We start from the raw sequence: 24757 nt of genomic DNA, 5'->3' as shown, positions 1-24757 counted from the left end.
CATTAAGATAACATGCACAAATTATATTTTGTGGCCCTAGAAATATCAAATATATGTGTGGCCTAAAGCTTAAGCTTTACATGTCTTATTATGGCTAGGATGGATCTTATTATTGAATTTATTGTCTTTTAAAAATATAAAAGAATGTTTAGTGCAATATTTATTAATCACAATATAATATTGCATTTTATTCCATTGAATTCATTGTCTTTTAAAAAAATTGTATCGAAATTTAATAACTAAAATATTTGTGATTTGATTCAATTTTATGTGTATTATATAGTTATTAGTTGTTTTCTTTTTCAAAATAATGGACATCCAGATTTTGAAATTCAAAATGAAATAAATTGAATCAAAACTTAGGCATGGGCATAAAATTCGAAATTAGAACCGAATAACCCGATCAGAACTTACGGATGTATTTTATCCACCCCTAGCTTAAGCAACATCACAAAAACACTTTTTCAGTGAATCCTCAATATCTCTAAACCTCTTCCATTCAAAGCTTCTTTCATCCGCCACGTGTCCGCTCTTGATTCACTCTTTTCTATCTCTCCTCTCCACCCAAATTTTTTCTCATCACGATATCCCGAGGAAAACAAAAAAGCATCTTCTCTCAGTCTCAGAGAAAATATTATTACAGAACTCAAAACCATGTCTGGAGGTGTTGGTCCGACTTACAACGACATCGCCTCACCCAAAGAAAAAGAACATCATCACGCCACCACCGGAGAAACCTCAACAAAATCCGCCAGACTCTTCTCGTTCCAACAACTAATCATCCTCGCAGTAATCCTCGTCCTCTCCGCAACTGGTCTCGTCGCAACCGAAGATTTCTTATTCACACTCCTCACCTTCATCTACTTCTTCTTCTTCCCCTCCAAACTAATCTTCCCTCCCCACAAGAATCCAAACCGCGACGCTCCTCTCACGAGCCCCGCGAACAAGATCTTCCGTCTCTACGTAGCTTCCGCGGGGATCGCGGGGCTCTTGATCCCCGTCTGCTACATCTTCCAAGGCTTCCTAGAGGACGATAGACGCGGTGTGAGCGCCGCTGCGCCGCACGTGTTCCTTTTGGCGAGTCAGGTTCTCATGGAGGGAGTAGCCGCCACGTGCGGCTTCTCTGCCCCGGCTAAGATCCTCGTGCCGGTCGTTTACAACGCTAGGAGGATCCTAACGCTCGTGGAGTGGATTGTGAACGAGTTCTCGAGGGAGACTCCGGAGTATGGTGGTGGGAAGGGGACGGTTTCTGTGCGGCGGATGTACGCCGGGAAAGTTTTGGCGGCGGTGAACTTGGGGATTTGGTCGTTTAATCTCTTTGGTGTTCTGATCCCGGTTTATCTACCGAGAGCTTTCGAGAGGTATTACGGTTTCAGCAAAGAGGTTTGATTCCGGTTTAGATCAATCATAGCGTTTGTAGCGTTATCATTTTCGGTTTAATTTGTCCGGTTCAATGTCTTTGGTTATCTCCTGAGAGCTTTCAGAAAAAAAGTACAGTATTACGGCTCCAGCATGGAGTTAATTAGAACCCGGTTTAGATCTTGGCAGCTTTTTGTTGTCTTTTTGTTTAATCAGTCCGGTTCGTTAATAATCGTGATCTGGATGTGTTTCTTTCCTCTTTTTATCGTATATTGATGCTAATTCAGTTTATGTATTTTATGTTATTAATGGAGTTTCATTTAACATCAGCTAGACGCCAAAAAAGGTTGATCAGCTATAAAGAACAAAAGTGTGATAATGTAGAATTGCATACCAAAACCTTTAGCCTAGTTTAGACCAATGATTAATACATTCACCATCTCATTTCAAACATTTCTGGTAAAATATTTATTTGATACTGTAAACAAAATAGAATATTATGTCACAACTCATTATCAGTGATATCAATGTAACATTATACGTAGGAGCTGTAACAAGAATATTCCGAAGTTCCTAACTACATCAGTACAGAAGTTGCTCTTACGACAACTGCAAACCAAATCTAAACTTATTTATTCGTGTGTACTTTAGTTAAAAGCCATTCTCATTACCTTTTTCACCATCTCACCGTGTCATGTTATTGTCTTTTTTCCTTCATGGTTTGTTATTGTCTTGGTAACGAATAAGATGTATTATTGTTTACCTTTTCTATAAAATAATTTTTTTTGATTTCTAATACTATTTTTCATTTCAGTATTTCAATTTATCCAATAAATTAGATGAATTCAAATCTATAAATTTTGATCAATATGTTATATTGTATAATTAAGTCTATTTTTCCTTCCTAAACTAAAAATACAATTTTTTAAAATAATGATTTTTAAAAATTAATAAATTATCATATTTTGATATTATTAAGAAAATATTTACATATGCTTTTCCATTAAAATTTTGATTTTTTTATTAGATTGAATGATTAATAGATTTGGCGATAACATTGTATAGATAAAAACACTAATTTGGTTATTGTGTTTAAATTTTGGATGTAATTTTTGTTAATGTATGAAACAAAAAAGTTTAATATGCATTTTAAGTGAGTAAAAAATAATTTTGTACGTAATTATATATATGATCTTAAAGTATGTATAACACTAATATAAATATTTTAAATAAAATGAAAGAAGTAAACTTGTAATATAAGATTATGTGTACATATGTTCGGATATCTATTCGGTTCGGGTATCACCCATTTGGATTTGGATATTCAATCTCTGCTAAATCAATATATGTTTGGATATTTTGCTATTTCAGTTCGGATTTTTCAGATAGGATTTGGGTAAGGGTTCAGTATTGGATAAAATGCACATGCCTATCATCTACTATATATTTAGATATTCTAAAAGTTTTGAAAACGTATAAGTACCAGATATTGTAACAAAATAAATTTTGAAAATTTTAACTATTGGCGATATCATTGTTTTAAATATTCTTACTATCAACTAAAAAATTGGAAATATTTTTTGAAAAAATATTCTTATTTATCCAATAATAGTTCTGATAATTTTTATTTTCGGGGTATGTAAATACTTGCACTATATGTCTAAGAGAATTTTTTTTATAGTGAAACTATATTCCTACAAGATTTTATTTACTAATTACGACTGTGAAATAATATTATACTAATACCCTAAATTGTAAATGTCCTAATCACTATATACATATATATGAGTTATATTCTGGTTCACCAAGATTAGGAAGAAATTTTAGGTTCACCAAACATTAGTATTTTGTTATTCTTTATTTAGAATTTAAAAATAATAATAAAATTTTGTCAAGTTATATAATTCTTTTAAAATTAAAAGGTAAACATAAAAAAAATTGTAGTAGTTGTAAAAAAAGAATTTTTAAAATAAATTTTTAACGCCATCACTAAAAACTAAACCGTAAATACTAAACACTAAACCCTAAAATCTTGGGTAAATGCGAAACCCTTTGATATATCCTAAATTATAAACACTAAACAATAAATCAGATTTTAAATTAAGTAATTAGACATATATATGTATATATATATATATATATATATAACTATAGCTATAAAATTAATTTTACAAAACTTTATATCATTTGTTAGAATAAAAATAATATGATAATAAAATTATACTTCAAAATAATATTAAAATATAATGAAAACTAATTTATTTAGATAGATCATTAAGTTTATTTATTATTAAAATTAGTAAGTGAGCATAAAATATGACTAAATTTAAAATTATGGAGAGCATGACAAATCAGCAAATTTACTTCTTAAATAATAGTATATATTGTTTTTCATTATCTATGTAACATATTTATTAATAAAATTATATAAAAACTAATGTTTTACAAATATTATTATTATTATGAAAATAAATATAAATTATGTTTACATATCAACTTTAATAAAATCATATAAAAATATAAGTAAAAATTAAGAAAATATAAGTAAAATTTAAGAAAATATAAGTAAAAATTATTTAAAACTGAAGTAAAATATTATTTTTAAATGTGAAATTTTGTATTAACGATTGATTTTAGTAAATTATGATTGATTTTGGTGAAAAATTGGGTGATAATATTAACAAATATTGCTATACAATTAATTTTATAATATCTTTAGTAACTATTAATTGAGTTGAATTAGCTAAAAACTTAGTGTGATATTTTGTTGTTAAAAATTTGCTTAACACATCTAAACATGTTTGACCGGCACTGGCAAAAGGGTTATCCTACTTGCACTAAGACTGTAATCATTTTTACTTGTCTTTGGGTCCAAATATTTTTCTGTTGCGTTCAGTGATTTATTTTGTTTCTTTTGATTATCCAGGTAAGCCCAAAATAATGCATCGTGATATCAAGGCGGCGAATATTCTCGTTGACGATACCTTTGAGGCAAAGGTACGTACTCTGAAAACTTGTAGAGAATTCTACAAAGGACTATATATCATAATGTTGAGAATTGTTCATCAGGTAGCAGATTTTGGGCTCACCCGGTCTGCTGTCTGCTGTGGACGCTGATTCTCATGTTTCTATTCGCGTTATGGGAACATTCGAGTACGTGCTCTTACTACATTTAACCTTGCAAACCATAAACATCTATTGACTTATGATTTTTTATTATATTTCTTTGTTGCAGGTACTTGGTTCCTGATTATGCTACTTCTGGCAAACTCAGTGATAAGTCCTACTGTGTTAGAAACAGTTGTTACTTGTCCACTTCCATGAGTCATTTGTCCTGTTTGCAGAGAAAGCCAATGTCTCTTATCCAACAAGTCATAAGTCGAATGTTTTCTTTTCAGAGAGGATTGTGTCATGCGTATTGTGGCTAGGTGGATAGCTTATGCATATACATGCGGTTATTTTAATAAAACACAGTAGTTTTATAACATTCCTAAATCCGACTAATTAAAATAAATGTTATTTTAATAAAGTTATCTTTTAGTATTACCAAAAAAAATTGATGGTTCATCATGTACTCTTCTTCTCAATATGATGATGTAAATGATGCATATATTTTAATGTTAGATGAATATATTTTACAGTTTTCTTTTTTTTTTCTTTTTTTAATTTTACAGTTTTCCGATGTATAAATATGATGATGTAAATGATGGAGCAGTGTTTATTTGGTGAAAGACTACACAAAATCGAAAAAAATAAATCTTAAAAAATAAATGAGTGATGTTTGATACACAAAGCAGTCCCTGTGACCAAATTCTTATTTGATTACTTTTTTACATTCAAAAATAGTGGTAGATGAAACTGCTAAACCATGACAACAGCATATTATTATATTTGTAAATTCTTCTTGAGATATATTCAAACGTCGGTTGCTGAGAAAAAAAAAATTTGCCAGCAACAGAAATATTTGTATTATAAATTTTGTCACATAATTGTATTTTATAGATTAGTTATCATGTACTTTGGTATGTCATATTAACATACATACATTCCAGTTAGCAAAAAAAACATGCAGACATTCCTTCTGATCATTAGGACCAAAACAAATAACTAAACATTCTGACAAATAACTAGCAAGGGCTTTGAACAAGTCTAACACGTACCAATGAATCAATGAACCCCACAAACCCAACAATTACATACCTACAACATACAATTGACCGTGAATTAAGTTGAAGCTCAGACGACCAATAACCTTCCAATCGTCTAACGCATTGAATGCCAGTCTCTTCTATTACTCTCTCCAAATTCTCCCTAAAACAAAATTGTCTTCAAACCTCCACGGGTTATTAAAAACTCTAGCCACATCACCTGTTAGAAACTCTAGGGCCACTAATCACTAAAATGCATACCGCATTATTTTAATACATATATTCATGATAAACATGTCATAACTTTTGTAATTGTAAGATAAAATCATCAAGAACTTCTTTTATATAAAGATAAACCCCAACGAAATTCCTACCACGCCAAAAACCCACTTTAATTTTTGAAATTAACAGCCCATACGCCTTACAACTACTAAGGCTCAATATCCACTCGATTGTCCCATACTTAAGAATTTTAACGCCAACTTCCACGATATGTCTATTAACTAATCCCAACGTACGATGCAAACAGAAGCACAAAATGACAAACATCCAAATAAATCATTTCAATAAGCTTAACAGTCTCCTAATGGCAATGTTACATTAGCATTTCAAGGGTATATAATAACAAACACACACTATTATACTCCAATCCACATTTATCATCTTGAAACTAATGTTGAAATTGAATACAATCCAGTCACTGGAAAACTGGCAAATATTTCACATGTAGTGCAGACGGATAAGATAAATATAATCTATGATAACAATAATAAAACGTAAAATTTAAATCACCTTAAATTTAGGTAAGCTAAAAATTTTGAAATACCTTATTGATAATATATTTATGTGTTTTTCGGTTACTAACCCACCCGTAAGACGGACCAAACCTTAGTATATTATAAAATAACTCAGTCTCAGATTACTTTTTTCATATCTTTTATTAGACAACTCCAATATATTTTAAAAAATCCTAGAACAATATATTTTTGCTTTAGAAAAGAAGGTTAACACAGTCATTTCTCTAATTTTATTGCTTTAGCTTTAAAAATTACATAAAACATCATTATTATGGTTGTAGATAGAAACTAAATCACTTGATATAGTCGAACCATTCACCTAACTGTTTCAAATAATTAATAATCTAATAAAATAGATGAAATTCAAATCTAATTTTTTAATCAATATGTAATATCGTAAAAAAATATATCTAACTTTTTTTTTAGAAACAATAAGTTTATAAATTAATAGTTACATAGTTTTGATATTTCATAGTTTTTCTTTAATCAAAACTTTAATTGAAAAGAACAGTGGTGAAATCAACTAAAGTCCGAGTAAACTAACCAAGGCCCATGAATAACTTATTATCCGTCCGTCTCTACAGCCCATTTCCTTGCAAAATGAAAAAAGATTAGAGAAACAAGACTTGTGTGTTTGCGACTTTCTCGTTCAGATATTCCCATAGGATAATTGAGATTTCCATTTTATCCTTTTTTTTTCTCCAAGCTAATGGACATGGATTGGTCCTGATGAAGGTGAGGGAGTGAGTTATGTCTTAAGATTCTTCGAAGCTAACACAGACAAAAACTGTAATAATAAAAATTTCGAAGCTGCCCATGGCCATGGCCTCTCAGATTATAGCATCTTCTTCACCAACGATTACAAAGTCTCACCTTCTCGCTTCTTACAAAACTTCGAAACCTTATCTCTCTTCATGTTTGGGTTCTTCTTCTCGTTTCTCTCCTTACATTGGTCTAAAGCATATGGGCATCTCAATCTCGCCGAAATATTCAAACCCAGGTCTCGAATTTCTCTATATCATCACAAAGTCGATTTCTTTTTTTTTTTGTGATAATATGTTCGGTTTGTTGTGCAGAGAAGAAGAGAAGATGTAGTAAGGGCATGGTGATTCGTGCGTCTCTGTTTGGCGTTGGAGCACCTGAGGCTTTGGTAATTGGAGTTGTTGCTTTGCTCGTCTTTGGTCCTAAAGGCCTTGCAGAGGTTGGTTAGTAGTAAATTATTGAATTACTCTTTTAAGTTTATACTTTTACTTATTGGAGTATAGGTAAAGCTCTAGATATAGAGAGGTTTTGGCTTTAATCGAGCTTGAATGGGGCTATGATCCGTGCAGGTAGCTCGAACTCTTGGGAAAACACTGCGTACGTTTCAGCCCACTATTAGAGAGCTACAGGTTTGTTTTTTTTTTTTTTTAATTTATTTATTTTCTGTATTGGCTTACATTGGCTTTTTGTTCTGAAGGATGTTTCAAGAGATTTCAAAAGCACCCTTGAGCGTGAGATTGGACTCGATGAAATCTCAACTCCAAATGTATACAACCAGAACAGAATGAACACTGGTACTCCTCCACCACCACCAACACCAGTTCCTCGCACTGAAGATCCCGTGACTGCTGCAAGTGACCCGAGTGAGTGGTCTATGTCTAGTTTTGAAATGTTAAATAAGCAGTTTGATTTGTTTAGATACAAGGTGTTTTCATGAGTGGAATCTAGTTTAAGCTAAGCTGATTTTCCTTGAAAATAAATAAGCAGATGATGTTCAATCACCAAAAGCTTACACAACCGAGGATTACCTCAAGATTACAGAAGAGCAGCTCAAAGCTTTGTCTCCAGGTGAAGCCGGCGATCAAGAAAAGCTACAAACATCTACCGAAGAAAGCCAACCCAAAGGTAAATGAATGAAACAGCAAATCATCTCATTTCTTTAAAAAACCCCATCTAAATCGGTTTGCTGCAGGTACATCAACGGCCACATCCCCTCCAAGACAAGATTGAAAACACCAAAAACTGACTTCAGGATGGATATTTTTTGATCTGCCAAAAGAAATGAAGCTATTAGCTCTCTCTCAGGACATTTTTCTCAAACCATTATGTGCAATCTTTAATATGGATTCAGAAATTGACTCATTTGTGTATTTATTTTCCCATTAGTTGTCTTCTTAGTGATAAATGACGTAGCACAGAGATGTCTTTCGCCCGTGTGGAATCGACTAAATCTCAACTCTCTACCAAAAGAAAAAAAAGAAGAAGAAGCATAACACCGCATCATTAAGTAGAACGAACTACACTTACCCTATTCAAGGCAAGTCACTTGTTACATATTATACTTACCATCTTGAAGGTTCAAGTGACACGAATAAGCCTGTCGCATGACATATGCTTCAAATCCTGGCTTGTCACGCCTAGCTCTTCTTCAGATCCAACAGAGTCTTCTTGAGGGTTGTTTTGCAATTGTCCTCGATTCTGAGCTAGTTTGGTGCGGGCTCTGGGTAGAAAAATATAATGCTGGTTGGGTTCACTTTGGTTAAACTTGCGCAATCGAACCATGGCTCTAATAGAGCATCTCGTCCGTGCATCGTAGCTTAGGATCCGGTTCTAAGAGCATCTTCAACCCCAATCTATAATTTACTGCAAAATGGAATAGAAATGAAATGAATAACTAACAAAAAAAATTATTACTCTATTTATAAAATAATCATCTTTTTGTTTGTTTATTGTTTAATTTCCCATTTCATTTTACAATAAATTAAGGAGTGGGGTTGGAGATGTTCTAAGTCTCTATCAGTTAGCGTTTGTAAGTTTCTTAGTTCAATCACAAGCATTTGAAAGTCTTTGTTTCTTCTCAAGATAGTCTTTAGAAGTTGGTTTGTGTATGTGCCAAAACGTAGATTCAGATTGTGACCATTTTCAAGTTTTTTGTGTGTTTACTGAAGGGTGTTGTAGATTAAATAGTGACCAAATTAGGATGTTGATATGACGAAAGCACAGTTTAAAGTGCTCTAATGAATCATAGGAATAGCAAAAGTCTAGGTTTAGACCGAAAGTACCCAATAGAAAAGCAATTACACTTTTACTCCCTAAAACTTCTTATGAAATGAAACCAAATATTTAAATGTGACGTAATAATACAATAATATGAAAATTATAAAAGTTTACTTTATAAAATCAAAAGCTTACAATATTGAACATATAAGTGACAAACATCGACTTGTTATATTCAAAGAAAGCATTTATTCTTTTATTTAAGTTATTCAAAATGTATAATTATCAATCTCCACATATATAATTATAAGGTTTCTCATTAACTCTCATAAGACAACAGTTGACTCGTTATCGGTTGAAGCATCCTTCACACCTGAAGAAGACTGGACTCTTTTGATAGCTTTCTTGGCCTATCCATTAAATTATCAAATATCAATTATATGGATGAAAACACTAAAAAGGGAACAAGAAAGCTTTTTTTTGGTTACCTCTTCATCCCAATTTGTAAAGATGGTGACGAGTGAAAGACATATAACTTGAACAACCATTGCGCATACGATTCCAAGCCAAAGCCCCTTCAAGTCAAATATGATTAGTACACATTTTGTTTGTTTAGAGTTAAAATTAATTGGTTAACTTGGAGAAAAAAAAATCTGAAATATGAGTGTATTAAATTTAATTTTACCCGACCACCAACGTGAAAGTGAAAACCAAGTAACAAGCCCGAAGGCAATCCAACCAAATAATATGATGCAAGATTCACAAATGCTCCTATCTTCTGCAGCCCACATCCTCTAGCAACCCCTATTGAACCGGTAAAAATATCAACAAACATAATTAGTGATAACCAGACTTAACCAAGTGCCTTTACTTGAGCCCAAAGAAATAAAACAAACCTGAAAGAACACATTGAATACTGTCAATAAAATTTCCTAAGGCGAGAATCGGCATCATGGAGGCTATGTAGGTGACTACTTCTGGTTCACTACTGTAAGCCATTCCCCATAGATTCCTTATCAGTATTAAAATCAATCCAATCACTATGCTTTCTGCAATTGCGATGCAAATGACCACATGCACTGCAAGCTTAGCCACTCTTGGATTTCCTGCTCCTAGCTCATTTGATACCCTAGTGCTGCAAGGATAAAAAGGGAAATTCAATATGGTTTGTATAATATGTTTGATGTTTACATGATTTGGTTTATATATGTTTACCTTGCAGCGCCACTAAGACCAAACGGGATCATCCAAACTATTCCTGATGTGTTAACGCTGCACATAAATACATTATTCTTACTCTCACGCCAAATTTTAATTAAACACTCTTAAATTAGGAAGATAAGTATATATTGTTTTATATATTTTGTTCCTACCAGATTGAGAGAACAGAAGTTTCAATGACTGAGTTTGGAAGAAGGCCTGATACGAGAACAACAAGCTCATAGGACCACATCTCCAAGCTGCACTCAAACAACATTAGAAATAAATAAGATTTGCTAATTAAGAGATCCCCCGTGTAATTGAATCATTAATTTCTATATATATATATATATATATATTGATACCGCATCTCTTTTTATTTACTTTTGAGTTTTTTACTTACCAGACCATAAGTGCAGAAGGAATAGCTAGTTTCATAAAAGGGAAGATGTCGCGTAGAGCCTCCATAGAGAAACCGGTCCAAGTCAGTGAGCAAGAAGGCGATAGCTTGACGTAAGAGAACAGGAGAAGGGCATTAAGCCAATACGAGATAGAGTTAGCCACAGCAGCTCCTTTAAACCCTAAACTCGAGTTCAAAACCAAGACCCAACAAAGGAGGACGTGAAGACAAGTGGTGATTCCAGAGCAGAAGACCACAGGAAACACATTGTTCTGTGCCTGTAGAAACCTGTTTAAGCATTGAAGTAGACCGTAGGCGAAGATGCTTGGGATCATGAATGTTGCATAGGAGCCAGAGAGTGAAGCAATGGATTTGTCTTGCCCGAAGAAGACAAGGAAGTGCTCTGTGTTATACCAGATGATGGAGAGAGGAACAGAGAGTAGTGTAAGAACAAACATTGCTCTTTGCATTTGTATCCCTAACATTCCGTACTTCTTCGCTCCGTACGATTGGCCACAAAGTGTATCTAACGCACTTGCTGTTCCCATCTGTTCATGAATAAATGGAGAAAGGTCAATTTAGTATAGTTTCTTGCTTTACAAGTAAGCAGTCAACGCAATTTGTTAACTCTATATATCTACGCTGTGTATTTAAAATTTGGATCAGTGGACATCATTCACTGTTCCATTGATGGTCGTTTTATCTAAGAAAAAAAAAAAAACTTCAGATCTAAGAGCACCTCCGTAAATAATATGAAGTGGAGGTTCTCACAAAATGATTAGTTGTTAATTAAAGCAAAAATGATTGGTTGGGTTTTAATACCCATCAAATAAGGTTTCAAAAACTCTCTTTTGGATTTTATTAGATGGATATTAGAAACTCATCAATCACTTTTGCTTTATTAGCAACTGATCATTTTTTTAGAACTTCTTTCTCGTATCATCATGGAGGTGCTCTAAGACCATCTCCAATATATTTTGCTATTTTCACCTCTAAAATAGGGGAACTCTATAATAGAGGTGAAATATGCTCTAATGTATTTCTCTAAAATAGCAATCTCTAAAATATAGAGTAAAAAATAGAGGAATGCTATTTTTTCCTCTATAAATAGAGAGAAAAATAAAAATCTCTATTATAGAGGAAGAAATAGAAGTGGGTTGGAGCAATTTCACTTCTAAATGCTATTATAGAGGTGAAAATAGCAATGGGTTAGAGATGCAATCATTTAAGAATATTTTTTTTTCTTGGCGTTTTCGCTTTTTCCATAAAATGACAAATATTTTGTTTTAGCAAAAGAAAAGACAAATATTTTTGCTATTATTAAATTTCAATTGAGTGGCAGAAAAGATGTCCTCGCGTTTTATATTCAAACAAGGTTGCTTGGTTAGTCCACTAAAGGTAAATATTATACTATTATATTTTCTTGGAAGTCAATATCTCCATTTACCTAATCAAGGTTCTAATTTCGACCTTTATTCCTGATTTCCTTGTAAAGATTTTAAGAAACTAAGTTACATTCTTTAGCAAGAAATCAATATGAGAAAAAAAAATCAATATGAGATATATGTATGATAAATAATAGAGAGTGAAAAAAGTGAGGAAAACTGACGAGGAAGCTGAAACCGGTGACGGAGGCGAAAGAGGTGGCTAAGGAGGCGGTTGAAAGAGGAAGAGAGCCAAGATGGCCGACGAACATGACGGAGATGACTTGTAGACAATACTGAAGAAGACTCACGCCCATTAGTGGACCCGATAGCCATATCTGCTTCTTCACTTCTTCCTTCACACTACTTTTCTTTTCTTGATCTTTCAGAAGAGGCAATAACAATGCATCCTCTCCTTTTTCCCTCATTTTTATTTATGCAGAGAATAGCAAATGATACGGACCAGTAGCAACTCTCTTTCCTAGTTTTACTTTTAAGGGATTGTCCATGTGCGACGTGTGGGGATTAGTATTTTTGTAGCTGTTAACATTAAATAGGTAAGCTGTAATATCGCGTTACACCGGACAGGTAGAATAGTGATACATTATTAAATACTCTCCACGTGCGATGCGTGGTGATTAGTTAGTTATGTATAGGTCCACTGTACTATTCAATCAGAGAAGGACATGCAGCATAGTGATACAAATGTAATCACCATGTCAACACTAAATTTTTCGACTATATTTTAATTTATTATCTGGTTTACTAATTTAATATTATTACATAAATTTAACTTTTAATCATGTATTGTTGTACCATTAAAATGTTACTTACATTTTAGAATAACTTAATTACTTCATTAAAAAATTTTTTGAACTCAACATATATGTAAAAATATAAAGCGTAATAAATGCCATATGTTTAATCACATGCGATTACTCAGACATTAAATATTAAAACTAATATTATTACATTATTTATCTTACTTTTGTGTCATTCTATTTCTGTTAAAAAAAAATAGTAGTCATCATATCATGCATTTAGTAACAAACATCTATTTTTGTGTCTATGTTATCATTCATTTTTGAAAAACAAAAGTAAACAACATAAAAATAGTATCAGTGTAATCAAAAATTTAGTTGAATTTATAATATATTTTATGATAAAATATCACATATATAAAATATTGAAACAGATTAAAGTTGATGTTTTTATTATTCATCATCCAGTGAGTTTAGTCAAAATATGTAAATTGTGTTAGACCAATGCAAATCTACAAACACAAAGTATTAGTTTATTTTATTGTGAAAAACATGTAAAGCAAACATGCATAGACTAATGTAAACTGAATAAGTTAAAAGATTAATTAATTTTAATTTTATAAGAGTAGAAAATATGACTTAACCAATATTTTAATTTCAGAATTTATTGGATTCAGATTTTATTAATTATATCCCATTAAGAAAACGCATGATAAATTATTATGATTAATATTTTAATTTGATTAAACATTTTCAAATAAAATATGATTGGATGAATTGATGTTCTTGTAATTATATTCTTCGGTGTGGGGTTTTAAAGCATGTAAAATATTGTTCACAGTTGCAAAACCATGTTTAAATGATAATTTACTAATTTTGAATGAATGTTGGACAAATAAAAACTATTTTTTAATGTAAAAAGGTTAAAAACAAACATAGACCAATGCAAAATCCTTTATATATTAATTAAGGAGCATTATAACATTTAAGTGTAGTCACGTGTCATCACTAAAATGATTTTTAGAATTTTCAGAAAATATGTTGGTCCATCTGATTATATATTATTTATTTTATTAAATGAATCAAAAAAATAATTAAAAGTGTACAATTACTATTTTTCATTTTTTTTCTTAATCAAAAAAATAATTAAAAGTGTACAATTACTAAAAATAATTAAAAGCTAAAGAATCTTTAAATATGGCTAATATATATATATATATATGACAGTTAATGATTTTAATAACAAATATTTGCTAATAATTTGTGTCTCCTCAGCATTATTTACTAAAATTTAGATTTTTTCGTATATGTTATATTTGAATTTAAAAATGACTGTAAATTACTAAAACTGTTAAAACTTTTTTGTTCAAAATTATGATTAATGATTTACATTTGTATTATAACAAGATATACATAAATGTTTTAATTTCAAAATTTGTAATGAGTTTTCAAGAAAATTTATAAATTATAAACTTATTACAGATCTCACATTGAAAATTTCGTTATCAATGATTTAAAAATTTGTTATATAAAGATACCAATGATCATAAAAAGTATGATTATGAAATCTCATTTAATAGATGACCATATTAAAATATACTATATATTTAGTATCAGTTAAATTGAATTATACCAAACTAGATAAATGTGATTATTTAGATTTACTTACCATCAAACGATAGTTAATAAACTACCGTGATTTATTTTATTTATGTGTTTACACCAATTTAATTATATATTTAATAATTAATGTTTCTTAATTATTCAATATATATGTTATTTGTTATTACACAATATAAAAGAACGTAAAATAAGTAATACTATGAAATAATTTATATATACAATGTTCATCTCGCACAAGATGCGGACATATATTTGTTAACTATTATTAAAATTTAATAATACAAAAATGTATAGTAAATTTTATAATCACCAAATATAATTGTTTTTATAAATTCATCGTGATGCGGGCAGGGCCGGCCCTGAGATTTTGGGGGCCTGTTGCGCTGTCTATGTAAAAAAAAATTTGGGGGTCTGAAAATTTTTTTTGGGGACTTATGTTTATGTAATTTTCTTAAGAAAATTTCGGGGACCTGTTGCAAATGTTTCATGACGCATTGCTCAGGGCCGGCCCTGGGCGCGGGTTATCACATACTAGTTTAGTAAACATACAACTACATTTTGCATTTATAAATGGGAAATTACTTACAATAACACACATCTTTTAGGTAATGACTAGAATGACATACCAAAAAAGAAAAACATAAAAAAGGTGAGTTAAAGTCCAAAATACCCTAATTTTAAATGAATTAAATCAATTTTAAAAATAAACATTCCTAAACAATTTTAAATATATAAGAAAATGTAACAAATCTTAAAAACAGTCATTCATAAGCTACGATGAAAAAAAATTGGAACCTCTTTCTCCCGACCCTGAATAGCTTGTTTTCTAAATTCTTCAGTCTCTTTCGTTTTTACTCAATCTCCCGGTCCAGACTCCCCCAGACTCGTGATCTTCTTATCACCCTTCTCTGCAACTAAAAGCTTCCATTCACAAGGGTAGCAAACTTGAATCCGACGAACCCTAAATCCCTTTTCTGAAATTCTGGGTTATGTTGATAACGAGTACAACATGACAGAGGACACATTGTATACCAGTAAACAAGTGAGACAAATAAATTGTCTACAAATAAATTGTCTAACTAAAAGCAAGAAACACGTGAGTCAAACTGTATAACCAGAAACAAGAAACAAAGAAACAAAAGGTGACGGAAGAAACCTTACAATTGACAGATATTCTCAATTTTTGCTGAGGGTGTGTCAAGAGTAAGATTCTTCAAACTCTTCCTGCTGAACATGTAACTCAGTTCAATGTTAACATGTCCTCTATCTAATCTGTAATCCGTAAACCATTTTTATCAAATCTTCGAAGCTTGGGTTGTCATCAACTAGAATTACTTTGGTTCCTCTTATGTTATCAACGTGAAATATCCACCTTCCGTTCTCAAATAGCCACTGACCGCAAACTGTTTTAAGACCTTTCATCAATTTTTTTCTTGGGATTAACGTGAAATCCAGTTGTTGGTAAAGAAGAAAAAGTGACTTGGAGAAGATGTTACGGCTAAACCTAGGAGTTAATGATCGATTTTTTTGGGCTTAATTCGTCCTTACTTAATCAGAAATTTTAATCTTACTATGTTCAATTAGTAAACCGGAATCTGGTTTATGTAAAAAAAATCTGTCACTACATAGAACTCAAAGTCTGCCATTTCGTACATAAAAGTATGCCATGTCGTACATTACCTTATAAGTTTGCTATAAAGAATACTATTCGAAAACTTTGCCATAGATAAAGTAAGATAATATAAGTTTGCCATCTCGATTATTAAAAAAATCTGCCAAAATATAAAAAGTATGTGAGAAAAATCATAGATCCAAAAAGAAATCTTTCACATATTAAGAATCTGCTATCATAGGACTAATAGTCTACTAAAAAAGTCTTCCGGGTTGAACAAATCTGCTAACTTAAATATGTCTATTGTAATGTATGGCAGAGTTTTCATAAAAGTCTATAACAATATTAAGTCTGCCGAGATAAATCAGCCGGAGAAAATTAATTTGCCAGAAATTAATAAATCTGTTATCATGTATAGCAGGTTTTTAACGGTATATTTTTTATAAATTTCGAAAATAATTATTATTTTTTGATAAAATTTTAATGACATTTTTGGTAAATATATTTTTTGTTAACAAAGGAAATGAGGGCAATTCGGGTAAAAAAACAATTTTGTAAATAAATAAAAATAAGTGTTAATCTAGTAATAAAAACAAAGATTAGTGTTATTATAGTAATCTTCCCTACTTTATAAATATTAAAGACTATAGGCGATATATCGATGCCCAAATTAGTGGCCCAGACATAATCAACACACATTAATTATACGACTAGGCACGTGTGTGTGGAAGAATGGATGAAGGGAATTCACGTGTCCAATTGAGAACCTTCAGAGTTCTCCCCGTTACCACTAGTGGTGTTGTCGTGAGTTAAAAATTCTGCCGTACACGAACCCAAAAATAATTCGTCCAACAGAATTCAACTATAAAAAAATTCGGACAACCCCTAAACAATTAGGATAACTTGAAAGTAGAAAAAAGGATTACTCATATCTAAAGAGTTCGTAAAATTCTACTTGTACCTAGGTTTCAAAGGTAGTTTCATCACATACATGAATTTGACATTTTCGTTTCTATATACACCAACTTTCAAATTTTTATTGTAGACCAACGTTGATCCACAATCCGTGAGTCAACAGTTAATTGTAACTGTAGCAAACACGATGTCGATATGATTTTCTTAGAAAACGGGTCGTCTTCTTCAGTCCTCCACAACTCCTATGTGTTCTCCAGATCCAGGTGATTCTTGAGCCTTTCGAGCTTGGGCATGTCTATGTTGTCGGTGGTTACCGTATGCCAAAGAAACAAAAGCTGCAGCTACAGAGAATGATATATATATATACACTGATAAAACTTGTTGAAGATTTGATGTAGCGTACATCGTGTTTCCTTTTGCGATTAGGTTTCTATTTCCTTTTTCTAGTTGGCTTTGTTTTCCTTTTCTTAAATAAGTTTAGTTTCCTTTTCTATGTTGGCTTTAGGACTCTGTGTCCCTATATATAGTGATCTCTTGGTTTGTGAGAGACACAACTTTTGAATATTGATTTTTATAAACTAGAGCTTTGGTTTTAAACTAACTCTTGAATCCTTACTTCTGAGTATTCTTTGAAGAATTCAACAGACTTAAGAAGGCTTAGCTAACGGGTATTCTTAGAATTCAACGTTACCTTCGCATTATCGGTTACTAACGGCACTTCCGCTCCGTCAATTGGTATCAGAGACTTGGAACTTCGATTCTTATCGATTGTTTCGATCTTGCGATGGCTCCCCGACCAGGCAAGGAACCAGCCAACGAGTGGACACACTTTCAACAGTTCTTGGAAAATTTTCAAGAACACTTCCATGATGAAATCCGCAGGACCTTGGCTGATTCGATTCAAGCTGGCGTTCAAGCAGGAATTCAAGCCGCGTTAGCAGCGAATGCAGCAAACGCACCCCTCCCACCCCCACCTCAACGTCAACACCGTAACAACAACCCCATCTTCGACGAACTTGAGGGCGACGATCTAGAAAATCCTTTTGGAGCTCAAAATCGTAACCCACATCATCATCAACAACACCACGGCAACAATGATTTTCGTTGGACTTCGGGTATTAAGATTGATCTTCCAGAGTTTAATGGAGGCTCCCAACCAGAGGACCTACTTGATTGGTTTGTGGCCGTCGAAGAATTCATTGAATCAAAGACGTTCCAGAACAGAAGAAAGTACCTCTTGTCACGACACGTTTTCGTGGTCATGCAGCTTCGTGGTGGAGTCAGCTTAAACTGTCACGAACACGACGAGGCAAAGAAAAGATCACGTCATGGGAGAAATTAAAGAAGCATATGCGCAAGACATTCATCCCTTACAACTTTGAGCGTCTTCTGTTTCAGAAATTTCATAACATTAGACAAGGATCACGCTCCGTCGAGGATTATGCTAATGAATTCTACCTAATGTTGACAAGGGTTGATATTCATGATTCTGAAGATCAGTTAGTAGCTCGTTTTATAGCCGGGCTGCGACCTCAACTACAGACTATGCTTCATCAGTTTGATCCATGCTCGGTTTCTGAAGCTCGCCAACGGGCCTTGCTTGTCGAGCAACAGTCACGACCCAACTCTAACCAATGGTCAGGAAGTTCTCGACCCCGCAACACTGCCTCCGCTGATGACAACAAATCATCATCTTCTCAGACAGCGACAACTTCAGGCTCTAAAAATGCAACCCGTACAGACGAAGCATTGGAGGCGCGACCTTCCCGACCTATGCTCTCAGGTGTTACTCTTGTGGAGAACGTGGCCATATTCAGACAGCCTGTCCTACTCATGGGCGTAGAGGCTTACTTGCTGCTGATAAGGAACTAGTAGGAGACCATATCTATGATAGCGACGAGGAACAAGATGATGATGTTGAAGAAGACCGAGTCGCCGGTGATACAGGACCTTGCCTCATGATACGCAGGAACTGTTTTGCGCCAAAAACAAATGAAGCTTGGCAACGTACATCGTTATTTACCTCTACTTGTACGATCAAGGGAAAAGTGTGCCGCTTTGTCATTGATTCGGGATGTTCATCAAACGTCGTCTCTGAAGAAGCTGTCCGCAAACTTGCCCTCAAACCCGAGGCTCACCCTCACCCTTACCGACTACTTTGGATGCAAACCGGGGCTGAGGTATACGTATCTCAACGCGCTCTGGTTTCCCTCTCGATCGGTGCATTTTATAAAGATGATATATATTGTGACATCGCCACCATGGATGTATCTCACCTTATTCTCGGTCGCCCATGGCAATATGACCGTGAAGTTTTACATAATGGTAAGACGAATACACATTCGTTTATGTTTCAGGGGCGTAAAATTACTCTCCTTCCGTCACCGGAACCTCCTACTACGATCACGACTCCGCCGGTGTCATCTAAACAGAACTTGATGATCATCTCTAAGTCCCAATTCGAAAGAGAACTGCAAGAAGAAAGGCCGTTATTTGCTTTGGTCTCCGTCACTCCGACTCCTACGCAAATACCGCCTTGTCCGCCTGAATTTGCTTCCATTCTCACCGAGTTTGAAGACCTGTTTCCGGAAGAGTTACCAGCATGATTACCTCCGCTCCGAGATATTCAACATCAGATCGACCTTGTGCCCAATGCAGTTTTGCCTAACCGAGCGCATTATCGTATGAGTCCAGCGGAGCATGAAGAACTCCGACGACAAGTTGAGGATCTACTAACTAAGGGGTATGTTCGTGAAAGCCTGAGCCCTTGTGCGGTTCCAGCACTCCTCATTCCCAAGAAAGATCGATCATGGCGCATGTGTGTTGACAGCCGAGCTGTAAACAAGATTACCACACGTTATCGGTTTCCCATACCACGCCTAGATGATCTTTTAGATCAAATCGGAAAGGCTTCTGTGTTCACAAAATTGGATCTTAAGAGCGGTTACCACCAGATTCGTATTCGTCCTGGAGACGAATGGAAAACCGCTTTTAAAACTCGTAAAGGTCTGTTTGAATGGTTAGTAATGCCGTTTGGTTTATCAAATGCACCCAGCACGTTTATGAGGGTCATGAACCAGGCTCTTCGACCTTTTATAGGCCGTTTCGTCGTCGTATATTTTGACGATATCTTGATTTTTAGCACCACGATGGAGGAGCATCTCTCTCATCTCCGCGACGTGTTACTGGCGCTGCGAAAAGAACAATTGTTCGTGGCAAGGCAAAAGTGTGAGTTCGGTGCGACAGAAGTTCTCTTCCTCGGTTATGTTATCTCCTCAAGCGGCCTTCGTGTTGATCCACGTAAGGTTGAAGCAGTGTTATCTTGGCCTACACCGACTTCAATCTCGGAAGTTCGAAGCTTTCATGGCTTGGCATCTTTCTACAGGCGTTTCGTTCACAATTTTAGTGCCATTATGTCACCAATTACGGATTGCATGAAGAGTGGTTCGTTTCTTTGGACAGAGGAGGCAGCCCGCGCATTCACACTTATCAAGGATAGGCTTACGTCGGCTCCCATCTTGGTCCTTCCAGACTTTGATGCACCTTTTGAGCTCCATTGCGATGCTTCCAAATTAGGTATTGGTGCAGTCTTAAGTCAGCAGGGTCGTCCCGTAGCGTACTACAGTGAAAAACTGGCTGGAGCTCGCAGTCGTTACAGCGTCTACGATATAGAGTTCTACGCAATCGTCCAAGCCATCAAGCATTGGCGCCATTATCTGGCCCACAAGGAATTTATTCTGTTTACAGATCATGTGGCCTTAAAATATTTGGGAACACAAGATAAAATCTCTTCCCGACATGCCTCTTGGACAGCTTATTTGCAGCAGTTCACTTTCGTTATCAAACATCAGTCGGGCAAACTGAATAAAGTAGCTGATGCATTAAGTCGCAGACATGCTTTGGTGTCTACTCTCCGTGTCTCCGTCCTCGGTTTTGAATGCTTCGCGGAGCTTTACCACACGGATCTGTTCTTCTCTCCGATCCTTCGCGACATTAAGCAAGGTGTGAGGTCTGATTATTCTCTAATCGATGGATTCATTTTTCAGGGCAATCGTTTGTGTGTTCCCGACTGTAGTTGGCGGCTGCAAATTGTCAAGGAGCTACATGGCGAAGGTCACATTGGAAGGGATCGGACACTTAAGCTCGTTACTGATTCATACTTTTGGCCTACACTACGTCGCGATGTGGAACGGTTCGTCCTACGCTGCACGACTTGTCAAAAAGGGAAAGGTCATGCTTCTAATGCCGGGTTGTACCTGCCATTACCGATCCCGACGCAGCCTTGGACTGATATTAGCATGGACTTCATTCTTGGTCTTCCGCGTACTCAGCGTGGTCATGATTCTATTTTTGTCGTCGTCGACAGATTTTCCAAGATGGCGCATTTTATTCCTTGTAAGAAGACAACGGACGCTTTGCAGGTTGCTCAACTTTTCTTTCAAGAAATTTATCGTCTCCACGGTCTTCCCTTATCTATTGTGTTTGATAGAGATTCAAGGTTCATTGGACACTTCTGGCGTTCTCTTTGGAAACAGCTAAAGACAAGTTTGAATATGAGTTCTGCGTACCATCCTCAGACCGATGGACAGACCGAAGTCACCAATCGTAGCTTGGGCAATATGTTAAGATGCTTAGTTGGTGATAATCTCCGGTCTTGGGATTCTCTTCTGTGTCAAGCGGAGTTCGCCCACAATCACGCTAATAACCGGAGTTTGGGTTTTAGTCCTTTTAAAGTCGTCTATGGCGTTGTTCCTCGAGGTCCTCTGGCTCTGTCCGTGCTGCCTCGTCCTGATGAATTCCATGGTCGTGCGGTGGAGCTGATTGATGAACTTACCCATATTCACGCTCAAGCTCAGGATAATTTGCAGGGCACAGCTATTAAATACAAACGCGCAGTAGATAAGCGTCGCAGAGAGGTGCATTTCGAAGTTGGTGATAATGTTTGGGCGGTGCTTATTAAGGAACGGTTTCCGGTGGGTCAGTACAACAAGTTAAAACCTAGGAAGATCGGTCCAGTCGAAGTCATTGAAAAGATCAGTCCGAATGCGTATAGATTGGCTCTCCCGCCTCATATTCGCACTGCTGACGTCTTCAACGTCAAGCATCTCTTCAAGTTTGAACCTGATGACGTCATTTTGTCCGGATTCGTGGACGAATCTTCCGTACCGGGGGAGACCTGATGTAGCGTACATCGTGTTTCCTTTTACGATTAGGTTTCTATTTCCTTTTTCTAGTTGGCTTTGTTTTCCTTTTCTTAAATAAGTTTAGTTTCCTTTTCTATGTTGGCTTTAGGACTTTGTGTCCCTATATATAGTGATCTCTTGGTTTGTGAGAGACACAACTTTTGAATATTGATTTTTATAAACTAGAGCTTTGGTTTTAAACTAACTCTTGAATCCTTACTTCTGGGTATTCTTTGAAGAATTCAACAGACTTAAGAAGGCTTAGCTAACGGGTATTTTTAGAATTCAACGTTACCTTCGCATTATCGGTTACTAACGGCACTTCCGCTCCGTCAAGATTATAATTGTTGATAAAAAAAGCACTTGCAAAATAAAACTTAGAACACACGTAACTCTAGAGCGAATTTCTCTGCCTTTTTTTGGCTTTTTTCATTTATATAAGAAGCAAATTGAAACTAGTAGTTCCTACAAACAAGGAAGCAAAGTTTAAGCATGGAATTGAGGAAAACGTGAAATAAAACGTGAGACATGAATTGCTTGATCCTAAAGTTTAGGAAGCAAAACCACGTCTTGATTATCTGCTGAAACAAAGAAAATAACAACTAAAATATTGAGTCAATCAATCCATGGACTTTGAGTTTGGTTTGTTCACTCGATCGGTTTTGATTGCCGGTATAGCACTGAACCATTTGGTGACTCATCATATACTTTGTTGCGTGTGGAGCAGTGTGACCAGACTGTAGCGGATTTCTTTGGTTTGGCTCTTGTATTAAGCTAAAGACTTTGGTTCTTGGAATTGTAGAAACCTGGCGCTAAAGTTCTTTACATTGGGGCTGCCTCTGGAACCTCTGTCTCTCATGTTTCTGATATTGTTGGACCTGTAAGTGAACCCTAAACCCTAACCTTTGATTTATTTTTCTTTGTAATTTGCTTATATTTTGTTTAATGATTGGTGGTGGTACGTAGGAGGGATGTGTTTATGCCGTTGAGTTTTCTCCAAGAAGTGGAAGAGACTTGGTGCACATGGCACAGAAGAGACGTAATGTGGTTCCAATCATTGAAGATGCTAGACATCCTGCTAAATACAGAATGCTTGTGAGCATGGTTGATGTCATATTTGCTGATGTTGCTCAACCAGATCAGGTTTGGATTTACCTTATATTATATTGTACCGTATCATCACCATATTGCATTGAATAATACTATTGTATGCCTGCATAGAAAAGTTATTTACATTTAAAATCAGCAAACTCCATGTTTTTGATGCTACTTTGAGTCTTTTTATAAGCAATTAATTTTCTTGTAGTAAGTTATTTTTTTCAAGATTCATGTCTGTATGAGAATATGTATACTTATGCAGGCTCGGATAGTAGGTCTCAATGCATCTTTCTTTCTCAAAGCTGGAGGTCACTATATGATCTCAATAAAGGTCAGTAACAAAAAATCTTCAACCACTGATTTAAATCAAGTCACATTCTCTTTTAGTTTTGTTACATTGTTTGTTTTAATATTAAGAGTTGTTTTTTTTCTTCTCCTTTTTCAGGCGAATTGTATAGACGCAACAATGCCAGCAGAAATAGTATTTTCAAACGAAGTGAAGAAGCTGCAAGCGGACGAGTTGAAACCAGCAGAGCAACTAACTCTAGAGCCTTTTGAGCGTGACCATGCTTGTGTTGTTGGTGGATATCGCATGCCTAAAAAGCAGAAAGCTGTTACTGCTGCTTAATTAGCCAATCAATCTCGTTACTTATAGTTTTTAATTTACATCTGATTTCGAGAAGTTTTGCAAGAAACTTAAATTTGCATTTTTTTTAAATAAATGTTAAATTATATTCATCAAAAAACTTTAGAATACATCAAGTGCAACATTGTTCAAAAAAAAAAACTGATTTCTAATGTAATAAACCACCCACATTAATTGGTTAAGACCTATAGAATGAGTCATCTACTTTCTTCTAGATTTGTAAGCTCAAGAATATTGAGTACAAGGAAGCATGAAGATTACAATCCTGAAATTATGATGTGGTTGCGAAGATGGATGAGAGTCATGAGACTGAAATGTGATTAGGTTAGCGGTAAGACAAACCGAAAAGTTGATTTAGAGGTTAGGTTCTTGGTGAGTGAGTGCTTGGGAGTGAAACAATTGTTGATGTAATAAGAGATCTTAGATAATTAGGAATCTGATTGAACAATTAAGAACATAAAAAACCTAATATCTAAAGCAAATGGAAAATTAAGGTTTTCTTCACAGAAGACTTCTTATGAACTTAATTGGGCTTATAGATTCATTTGTTGAGACAAATGGGCTTTATAGATTCATACGAAGCTTAATGGGCTTATCTATGGGCATGAAAAG

The 24757-nt window shown here is 34.6% G+C and overlaps 4 protein-coding genes across 5 annotated transcripts; 3 read left to right on the top strand and 1 right to left on the bottom strand.

Annotated features, from left to right (window-relative positions):
- The first annotated feature begins 464 nt into the window (after window positions 1–464).
- On the top strand, window positions 465–1688 carry LOC108839699 (uncharacterized). The gene has a single exon (XM_018612478.2). It carries the CDS (start codon window positions 655–657, stop codon window positions 1387–1389), a length of 735 nt encoding a protein of 244 aa, XP_018467980.2. The 5' UTR covers window positions 465–654; the 3' UTR covers window positions 1390–1688.
- Window positions 1689–6956: 5268 nt separating this feature from the next.
- On the top strand, window positions 6957–8471 carry LOC108828298 (sec-independent protein translocase protein TATB, chloroplastic). 2 transcript variants are annotated; one of them, XM_018601950.2, is made up of 6 exons: window positions 6957–7304; window positions 7381–7505; window positions 7636–7695; window positions 7764–7929; window positions 8054–8191; window positions 8259–8471. In XM_018601950.2, exons 1-6 carry the CDS (start codon window positions 7121–7123, stop codon window positions 8294–8296), a joined length of 711 nt encoding a protein of 236 aa, XP_018457452.1. In that variant the 5' UTR covers window positions 6957–7120; the 3' UTR covers window positions 8297–8471. The 2 variants fall into 2 exon arrangements, with proteins under 2 accessions (XP_018457452.1, XP_018457445.1); XM_018601943.2 differs by having other exon boundaries at window positions 6959–7304; window positions 7381–7509; window positions 7640–7695.
- Window positions 8472–9437: 966 nt separating this feature from the next.
- On the bottom strand, window positions 9438–12849 carry LOC108827848 (protein DETOXIFICATION 16). The gene is made up of 8 exons (XM_018601352.2): window positions 12493–12849; window positions 10887–11431; window positions 10657–10743; window positions 10499–10555; window positions 10180–10418; window positions 9969–10087; window positions 9772–9858; window positions 9438–9693 (listed from the first exon to the last, which is right to left on the bottom strand). The coding sequence occupies exons 1-8, from the start codon at window positions 12733–12735 to the stop codon at window positions 9610–9612; spliced, it is 1461 nt and encodes a 486-aa protein (XP_018456854.1). The 5' UTR covers window positions 12736–12849; the 3' UTR covers window positions 9438–9609.
- A 10336-nt stretch (window positions 12850–23185) lies between these two features.
- On the top strand, window positions 23186–24262 carry LOC130500332 (rRNA 2'-O-methyltransferase fibrillarin 2). Its single transcript, XM_056995271.1, has 4 exons — window positions 23186–23281; window positions 23368–23544; window positions 23762–23830; window positions 23945–24262. Exons 2-4 carry the CDS (start codon window positions 23425–23427, stop codon window positions 24125–24127), a joined length of 372 nt encoding a protein of 123 aa, XP_056851251.1. The 5' UTR covers window positions 23186–23281; window positions 23368–23424; the 3' UTR covers window positions 24128–24262.
- The last annotated feature ends 495 nt before the right edge of the window (window positions 24263–24757 follow it).

Source organism: Raphanus sativus, chromosome 2 (genome assembly GCF_000801105.2).
Source record: "Raphanus sativus cultivar WK10039 chromosome 2, ASM80110v3, whole genome shotgun sequence".
Classification (NCBI taxonomy): domain Eukaryota; kingdom Viridiplantae; phylum Streptophyta; class Magnoliopsida; order Brassicales; family Brassicaceae; genus Raphanus; species Raphanus sativus.
Note: the sequence above shows the minus strand (reverse complement) of the source record. Positions and strands in the feature narration are given on the sequence as shown.

Excerpts from the sequence above, each read along its gene's own strand:
- LOC108839699 (XM_018612478.2), top strand. The coding sequence starts at position 655 with ATGTCTGGAGGTGTTGGTCCGACTTACAACGACATCGCCTCACCCAAA.
- LOC108828298 (XM_018601950.2), top strand. The coding sequence starts at position 7,121 with ATGGCCATGGCCTCTCAGATTATAGCATCTTCTTCACCAACGATTACA. Across the intron at positions 7,305-7,380 it reads GCCGAAATATTCAAACCCAG|AGAAGAAGAGAAGATGTAGT; the intron begins GTCTCGAATTTC and ends TTTGTTGTGCAG. Across the intron at positions 7,930-8,053 it reads GACTGCTGCAAGTGACCCGA|ATGATGTTCAATCACCAAAA; the intron begins GTGAGTGGTCTA and ends ATAAATAAGCAG.
- LOC108827848 (XM_018601352.2), bottom strand. The coding sequence starts at position 12,735 with ATGAGGGAAAAAGGAGAGGATGCATTGTTATTGCCTCTTCTGAAAGAT. Across the intron at positions 10,088-10,179 it reads TATTCAATGTGTTCTTTCAG|GGGTTGCTAGAGGATGTGGG; the intron begins GTTTGTTTTATT and ends CCGGTTCAATAG. Across the intron at positions 9,694-9,771 it reads TTACAAATTGGGATGAAGAG|GCCAAGAAAGCTATCAAAAG; the intron begins GTAACCAAAAAA and ends TTTAATGGATAG.
- LOC130500332 (XM_056995271.1), top strand. The coding sequence starts at position 23,425 with ATGGCACAGAAGAGACGTAATGTGGTTCCAATCATTGAAGATGCTAGA. Across the intron at positions 23,545-23,761 it reads ATGTTGCTCAACCAGATCAG|GCTCGGATAGTAGGTCTCAA; the intron begins GTTTGGATTTAC and ends ATACTTATGCAG. Across the intron at positions 23,831-23,944 it reads ACTATATGATCTCAATAAAG|GCGAATTGTATAGACGCAAC; the intron begins GTCAGTAACAAA and ends CTCCTTTTTCAG.